Here is an 8,670-nt window from a genome sequence, read left to right on the forward strand (position 1 = left end):
GCATTTTTAAATATAAATGGTCACGTCAGATGAACGAAAAAAAGGAAGAAGTATTTATATCCCCACGTAGGGGCGTTTCCCAATCTTTTTTTTCGATGGACGAACATTTTGATTCAGTGCTCCGACTTGGTGTCTCGACGATGAGGCCGGACATTCGATCAGAAGTTGGTTTCGGGAAAACAACTTCAAATATCCCACTAATTACTACATAATTAATGGTAAGTACAACTTGTTTCTAATAAAAAATGGTATGCTCTATTTTTTTTTTCCTTTTTGTATTTTTGCGGTGAAGTGGCCCGCGACACAGCTGTCCGAAATGGATATGGCCCGCAGGCCGAAAAAGGTTGGGCATCACTGATTTACAGTATAACAATTGAGATCACTTACATTTGTCCACTACCAGACTGCACCTTGAAACCATCCACATGTCAGAGCACGTGGTGTGGATTCAAACGCTGTCGATACCCTTCGCTAGCTAACCATCAACGTTTCCTATTCAAAACAATCAAAGGATTAATAAATAACAACATACAAAACAATAAAATAAAAAGTCAGAATGCCGAAACAAACCACGAACTATAAATATCCACGTCCATGAACGTGTACAGTTTTAGTATATCATATATCTGCACATTTACGGGAATATTGTATAGGTGGTGTAAGAATAAAAATAGCAGAAAAAAAAGGATCACAGAACTGACTATTTATATCAGTGTGGTTTAAATAAGCCCAAACCTTTGCACATACTGCAGAGCTTTCGAAAGTTGGTGACATCAAACTCACCGACGTTTGGTAGTGATCTCCCTTACACTGACGTAATGAACGTCGTTTGCAGTCTTGAATAAAACCGACGATCATCCTACAGTTTCAAAGTAAAATGAGCTTTTTCTAAATTTCTGTAATAGTGATATACGTTAGAGTTTCAAGCTTGTCAACTCACTTTGTTATTTTTTCCAAATTTCTGCAATATTTAATGATATAAATTTTCAGAAACTATGCAGAAAGCATGTAGGCAGTTGATTTGCGCAATAGAATACTGACACTGAAAGTAAAGCATACACAGCCAAGCTTTAAATTCATGCAGAGGTAGTGAAAATACAGACTAAAATATACGTTCTATCCAAGTCCCTATGTATACCAGAAAGATAAACAGTATTAATGTTATTAGGTGTGCATGCCCAACACAGATCGAGAATAGCATTTGTCTGCAATGTTGGCTTTTCCTTGCATGGCTACTGGGCAATTGGAATTCCCAGCTAAGCACAAATTGCCAAAGCAAACAAACAAAAGCCTGAGAGTTGGAGGACTGCATTTAAACTTCTCTTGAGATACAGAATTTTTTTCATGCAAAATACTTCAGTAGTCTAGGTTTATAAACTAGCAGACAACAGGGACGTATATTGAAAGTCACCACTGAGATGTAAAGCATAAGACAGCATTTGCAAAGTTAAAACCGGTCACAATTAATGCTTGAAATTTTCCTTAACAGTGAAATAGAAACACCCAAAGGGGTAGGGGAAGAGTTGACAATGTTAAAGGATGAGGGCACCGTTCATAATAAATGCATGTGTGTTTTGTGTGTTTCCCTTTCACAGGCTTTCACTTGATCCTATTGTGTACTCTGGACAATGGCTCATTTTCATTTCGAAAAGTCTGTGACCGATCTCATTCGCATGGATGGGCCTCTTCAAAATGCGCCTCTTCCAAGGTGGCAGCGTAAAGCCCAAGAGACTCTTCTGCGAATTCATCCCTCAGATAATGGTATATTATTTTCTGCAATCATCGGGAATTCAATTTATTCCCCGCTTTTTCCATGACTTAGGAATGGAAACTTTAGGGATGTGTTTTAAAATTATATAAAAATTGTGATCTACTGCCAATGCATGTGAACATATAGGCAGTTGAGACAGAAAATTGTGTGTTCATGCATGTGCATGAGCATGTCATTGAAAGAGAATATAAGTGTATAAGTGTAAGATGGCAGATCAAGTTAATGCTGTTGTGTACATATCTGTATGGTTTTTGTGTTGGGGTGTGTGTGACTTCTTGAGCAAGAGTTACTGTTCAGATCACTTACGGTTAAATAGGTTATAAGCATTAAGATTAACATGAAAGTTACAGCAATGTTTATAGCAGCCTCTGTGTGGACATGTGTGTGAAGACAGACTGATAGACAATAATTTACCTCACAGCACTCATTTAAAATGAAAGCGGTCCGGTGGCGCTACGGTTAGTGCCTGTCACCAATACAGTGAAGGTTGGCTGCCCTGAGTTCATTTCTCGTCTCGGGCACGCTGATCTTTCTCTGCACGTGACATCTCCTTACAGGGCTGGCTGCTTGCTGTAATATAGCCTTAGTTGCTGACACGGCGTAAAACATCAATCCCCCCCCCTCATTTAAAATGAAGCAACAGAAGCTTAGTATACCCCAATTCTTTTAATGAAATTTTTTTCTCATATCTGGTTTGGGCTTTTTTAAGGCATTTCTTCACCAGCCAGATCTAGATCAGCATCTTGGACACCTAGCAGGTTAACAAAAACACCTGGACAGACAAAGTCACCAGGCAAGACATGTGCTACACCTGGAAGTATCAAAAAGGCTAAAACACCAAAAGTCACACCTGGTAAACAACTTGGATATAAAACTCCAAGTAAAAGGTTAGCTGTGACGCCTGGCAAACAGCAAGACAGGTATGTTGCTGGGGATTAAGCATAATCTAATTTTTATAGACTTCAAAATCAAAACATGTCATGTACCACCAACTTCAGAGATTCCTAACTTTTTTCCCAATCTTTGTCTGTTCAGTATATATTTCCTCCTCCCCACTTCGAACTGGAGTAACATGTAACAGTTTCACCTGCGTCAGTGATAATAGATCACAGAATTTGTTTTGACTAAATAAGTAAACAAGGGCAGCCCTATGCTCCTCAAAAAAGCAACAAGCAATAAACTAAACGAAATATGCAAGGTACATTTTTCATGGTTCTATCCATAACGTTTGTAGTAATGCATGGCAATATAGAGAAATTGTAGAGTGCATTTCCATCTATGAACTATGTTTTGGACTATGTTTTGCTGTTGATCTTAAGGAGTCCTATACTGTTTTTTATATATGAGATTGCTCAGCCTGTTTACACAGTTAGGGTTGCTGTCATAGTTCTAGCTGCTGGCTTGGCAGGGAATACCAATTCCTTCCACTGTCCCCAACTTCTAGCATAAAATAATTATCTCTTGGCAGATTTATTCCCAACAGAGTTACCACAGACCAAGAGATGAGTCACTTTGCATTGCTTAATGTTCGAGAGCAAGAGGAAGAAGAAGAAGTATGCTCCAACAACAGTAACAGCAATATCAGCATTAAGGGACAGTACCAGCAACAGCTGACTGAAGCCCTCCTTCCACACCATGCTGGCACTGATGCCAAGATTCTTAGCTTCAAAAATAAACTTGACGCAAGTTAGTACTTGGAGAAACTCAATCTGGGCACTCTCAGTGTCTCATTCTTTATTGTGTCCATCTCCCCTCCCCTTATGAGATTAGTCTTCAATGAGATATTACTGACATGACTATTTTGTGCATTTGTAATAACAATAAGAGTAGCTTATATTGTGCAGTATCACAACCTATGTGATTGAGCTGGCTTTTTTGACCCCAGATGATTCAGAATTAAAAATAAAATTTTATGTTAGGTCAATAACTATTGGTGAAGACATGTTTCTTATATGTCTGAACAATGCTTAGTTTTCCTTCATCCACCAAACAAGAATTTGTCATGGGTTATACCTTTGTATAATGAACACATATATGCATATATATATATAATTCTAATTGATGTATTTCAGTGATTCTGTGTTTATAGTAACCCTCAAAATTGCTAGGAGGAATAAATTGATAATTATAAAGTTGTAGAAATGAGCCTGTGGAGTGAAAACAAGCACTGAGAAGCCTCAGACTATTTCAAGAGGTTTATTGTAGCCCCATCTGAAAAAGCTTGTGGTTTTTAAATTTTCCAGATATGCCTCGAAGCCTTCATGTATTATATACCACAGGAAAGAAACCTGTAGACAAGTCCAACGCTGGGCGCTACATTCCAAACAAGCCTGAACATGTCTTGGATGCACCAGATATCCTTGATGATTACTGTAATCATTTGTGAATGTCGTTGTCGTGCCACAATGTGGAGTGACATTTATCAGTTGATAGTTAGACATTACTTTAATAGAGTCTAGGTCTGCGCATTCTTTGTAGCGATCGAATGTAATTAAAAAAATACTCAACCAAGTTTATACATATTAACAGAACCGCTCATGTTTTCTTTGAAGTGTATATATATATACACACGTACTATCTTGGTTTTGTACACAAACTTCATCTATACAAGCATTCATAAACATTCAAATCTTTTAATTCTATGTTTTACTGGAGAGGTTGTGCTTTTAATAAAGAGCTTCTTTTAGAAGAATGATTCATATTTTCTTGGGAATTTCTGCTACAAAAAGAGAGCCAATTTTGCTTGCAGTTAATTAAAAACAAATCAAACATGATTTTTTTTTGTCAGACCTTCACACACTTAATTGGTCAAGTACCAATATTGTGGCTGCAGCACTTGGTTCAGAGGTCTACCTTTGGAATGCAAATAACTCAAGTATCACTTTACTGATGACTGCTGAACAGGAACAGTATGTTTCGGGAATTTCGTGGATTACAGATGGATCCATCCTGGGTGTGGGCTTGTCTGGTGGCAGCGTGCAGGTAGGTTGCTCACTGAGGCCAGTGTGTAAACCTCTGGATTCAGAATCTTTTATTCAAAATCTACTTTTGTGGAAACCATTTTATGAACTGTATGCATTTCTTCTTTATTCGCAGCTATGGGATGTAAATAAGGTGAAGCTGGTGAGGACAATGACAGGACACTCTGCTAGGGTGGGATGCCTGGACTGGAATGCTCATATTCTTACTAGGTGACCTCAACTTTTTACCATACACTAGCTACTTTTGCCAGAAATTTGCTACTTCTTTGATGACCAGCTGATCAGTACATTCTTTTATCCTTTATATTGTAGAGTTCGATTTTCACTGGCTGTATAGATCAAGTGTCTAATGGCTGTTTACAAACCTTGTTTAGCACTGGTGTCCAGGAACTATTTCTGGATCTTGATTGCAAGTAAATGGATGCATGAAAGAAATCTGCAATGAATTATATGAGAAAGGACTTAAAATTAATATAAGACCATGTAGTTCTGACCACTTAATAGCACTAGAATTTCTGTTATTCACTTGTAGTCTTGAGTGCTGTGGTTTTTCATGGGTGAATCTTGACTCAAAACATGCATTTCTGTTTCTACCTGGAACAAACCCTTTAGTTCATATTTCATAATTTAAGCTGAATTTTTTAAGCCTATCTTAATGTGATATTTTTCCTGATCCTGTGGCATGCCAGTGGTTCTCGTTCAGGTGCCATTCACCATCATGATGTACGAGTAGCTGAGCACCATGTGGCTTCTTTGCTGAGCCACACACAGGAGGTCTGTGGTCTTAAATGGTCACCGGATGGCCGCTACTTGGCCAGTGGGGGCAATGATAATACCGTCAACATCTGGGACACCGCACTAGACACAGCTGTGTTACCTCTCCATCATTTTACAGAACATCAAGCCGCTGTCAAGGTATCAACCAACAAAAAAAAAAAACCAAACAAGTTTCATTTTACCTTGTAGTATGTTAAACCCTGTCTGTTCAAATCTGCCTTTGTCAAGAGAAAATCTAGCTTCCAGTGGCCCTTCAACCATCCATCCCCTTCAGCTTATATTATCAGTGCAACTGCATCTTATAATTTACCAGCTTATGATTTGCATAGACTTACTATCCAAAAGTGATGACCACCACTACTGACATAAAAATGAAAGTTAAAGGAAGCATACTTCCTCACTTGCAATAGTGTTCTGGTATGTTTATTTTCTTTACAGGCTGTATCCTGGTGCCCTTGGCAGGCCACCCTTCTAGCAACAGGAGGTGGTACCAGCGACCGTTACATACGATTCTGGAATGTGGTCACGGGATCATGTGTCAAGGCTGTTGATACAGAGTCTCAAGTAAAATTATTGCTGGAATTTAGGCTGTGCACAGATGTATGTGTTGTAATGTAAGGATTACTTGACAGTTCTTTTAAGGGTTGCTGAAGGGCTCTTATGTTACTGTTAACTAGATACCTAACACAAAGCAGAAAGTAGTTTTATTTGAGGGCATCTTAGGCCACTCGATATAGAGATTTGGTGGTGTCTTTGCTCGACACAGAAAAGTCAAAGATTCCTCTTTTGAGCTTTGGCTTTGTGTAAACTCAAGGACTCAAAAAATTCAGTGCAGTAACAAAATGATGTGTTGGTTTACAAAATTTGTGTCAGTTTGTTGCATTGTAAAATTAGCGTTTAATCCCAGCTTTGTCAGACTTTGTAAATAACCTGTGGTATCAGCCTACAGGCAGTGCCAGTCCAAATGCTTACATAAATTCATTAACCAGAAATAAAATATGCAGATTGGGTCTTGGTATTTTGTGTTGTTACATTTACACAGTAAGCAGTTTATTGGGTATGTGGACACATGGATGGATATGCAAGTGGATGTAGTTTTTCTGTAAATGGCTGTTTTGTCTTGTTTACCAGATGACCATTGAGTCATTGCTGTTACCACATTTATTCAACCAGCTATTTCACTATATTGTAGGTATGCTCTGTGCTGTGGTCCAAGGAGTACCGAGAATTGATCTCAGGCCATGGCTACTCTATGAATCAACTTAGCATTTGGAAATATCCTCATATGACAAAGGTTATAGACCTAACAGGTATGTCTTACCATGACCCTACTTACTCAGTGTATAGACAACCTGGCAGCACATCATATAGAAGTTACAATTTAGTTTAATGCCTGTGAAGAAAATGTTAAAGCCACTTTGTCGCACCATTTTAGTGCTTATGAGTGTGTCTAGTTTTTGATTGAATCTCTTTACATTTGTGTATATAAACCTGTCAAACTGTTTTGCATTTTAAACTTTATAATTATTGGAAAAGTGTTTTGAAGCTCAGGTGCCTGCTTGGAAACTAGGGAAAAAGATTTATTCATTTATTTCTGCTTTGCATTCAGGTCACTCAGCTAGAATTCTGGACTTGTGCATGTCACCAGATGGTCAGACTGTCGCGAGCATTGCTGCCGATGAGACCATTCGGTTGTGGAAATGTTTTGCTGTTGACAAAAATGAAAAGAAACCCAAAGTAATCGCAAAATCTACAACTACTGCTGGCTTACACATGTGCATTCGATGATCATCCTGGACATTATAATGCTACTTAGTTTTTATGTACATGAAGTCTACTAAAAACCTGCTGGTGTCACTGAGAAGATATGTTGTGACAGTCTTTGTGGATGAGGCTTTGGAGTTCTTTTAGTGCATTTTCTTAGACACTTTTTTATTTTTGCAAAATCCCCAGCAAATTATAGCCCGTCATCAGTTCACCATTAATATGCTTGTTTTCTCGATAATTGTGGAAAGTGTCGCTAACTGAATTAAATGAAATACCTTGTGAAATGAATAAGATTTAACAGTTTTGTAGATATCATCTTGTATGCTTGTTTAAAATCAAATTGTCATTTTTTGGACTCAAAATGCATTAACTCATCTATGTAACTTTGATAATGCTTTTATGACTAGTTGCAAAACACAATCTGTATCTCTAATTGGAGCAATGTTATTTCCATCTTGACAATGATGCCAAAGAACATTTTTTCTTCGCATTCAGTATTTTGCCAAAGTCGTGATTTTTTTCACCAATGCAGATCTGAGTCGTTATACCTGTCTCTGTGCAGATGCAATGTTTATTCTTAAGCAATACAGTATTACGAGTGACCTCCAAATCATGAAATCATGTGTTACCATTTTTACATTCTTCTTAATTTTATTTATTATTTTTTTTGTTTTGAGAAATAAAGTTGGTGTGGAATATTTGTGTGCAATTTTTTTTTCAAAATCATTATTTCTTGTGCTGTTTGTATCAGTTTTTATGGCTTATCTTTCATTTTTGATACCAGTCAATATTTCACAGTCCAGTCACATATATATATATTCCAAAGTTCACTGGGCTCACACCAGACTTAGTCTACTCAAGTACGGAAGTTATATTCCACAGTTCATATAGCACTATTCCCCCATGAACTTGTATTAATATACATCTCCATGATACAACAGTCTGTGACATTAGATGTCACTGGAGAGGCCCATTAATAGACCAACGTCACAGCTCTGCCATGGCCTGATAATTAACAAATGCAAATTTGAGCTATATTTTTTACCTCTCTCGGTGCATGGTGTTATTAATAAGCCAGTATTTCTAAAGGGTACTTTTTACTCAGATATTGGGAAGTATTTTTACCAATCTTCTTGATTAAAAAAAATATAATTGCACTCCTGACCCTACAGAGCCGATAACCCTTATTGGACTTATCTAGCTCTTTTCGGATCTGCACAGCTACCAGCCGGGCTTATCACTTAATTATTTACAGTTCATGCAATTTATCAAATAAAGGAAATGTGTACAAACCTAATGTTACAAAACATCCACAACATGCATTCAGTTGGCAGTAAGAGAAAGCAGTTGCGCATTATTCCATGACATTTGACG

At 37.6% G+C, this 8,670-nt stretch overlaps 1 protein-coding gene across 1 annotated transcript; it reads left to right on the forward strand.

The window, feature by feature from the left end:
• Positions 1-748: 748 nt before the first annotated feature.
• On the forward strand, positions 749-7,992 carry LOC112555870 (cell division cycle protein 20 homolog). The gene is made up of 11 exons (XM_025224431.1): positions 749-872; positions 1,596-1,761; positions 2,481-2,691; positions 3,240-3,457; positions 4,015-4,143; positions 4,560-4,753; positions 4,868-4,962; positions 5,442-5,667; positions 5,968-6,093; positions 6,722-6,839; positions 7,139-7,992. The coding sequence occupies exons 2-11, from the start codon at positions 1,629-1,631 to the stop codon at positions 7,315-7,317; spliced, it is 1,629 nt and encodes a 542-aa protein (XP_025080216.1). The 5' UTR covers positions 749-872; positions 1,596-1,628; the 3' UTR covers positions 7,318-7,992.
• Positions 7,993-8,670: the final 678 nt, after the last annotated feature.

This window comes from Pomacea canaliculata, linkage group LG14 (genome assembly GCF_003073045.1).
Source record: "Pomacea canaliculata isolate SZHN2017 linkage group LG14, ASM307304v1, whole genome shotgun sequence".
In the NCBI taxonomy this organism is placed as follows: Eukaryota; Metazoa; Mollusca; class Gastropoda; order Architaenioglossa; family Ampullariidae; genus Pomacea; species Pomacea canaliculata.

Excerpts from the sequence above, each read along its gene's own strand:
- LOC112555870 (XM_025224431.1), top strand. The coding sequence starts at position 1,629 with ATGGCTCATTTTCATTTCGAAAAGTCTGTGACCGATCTCATTCGCATG. Across the intron at positions 4,144-4,559 it reads AGATATCCTTGATGATTACT|ACCTTCACACACTTAATTGG; the intron begins GTAATCATTTGT and ends TTTTTTTGTCAG. Across the intron at positions 4,754-4,867 it reads TGTCTGGTGGCAGCGTGCAG|CTATGGGATGTAAATAAGGT; the intron begins GTAGGTTGCTCA and ends CTTTATTCGCAG.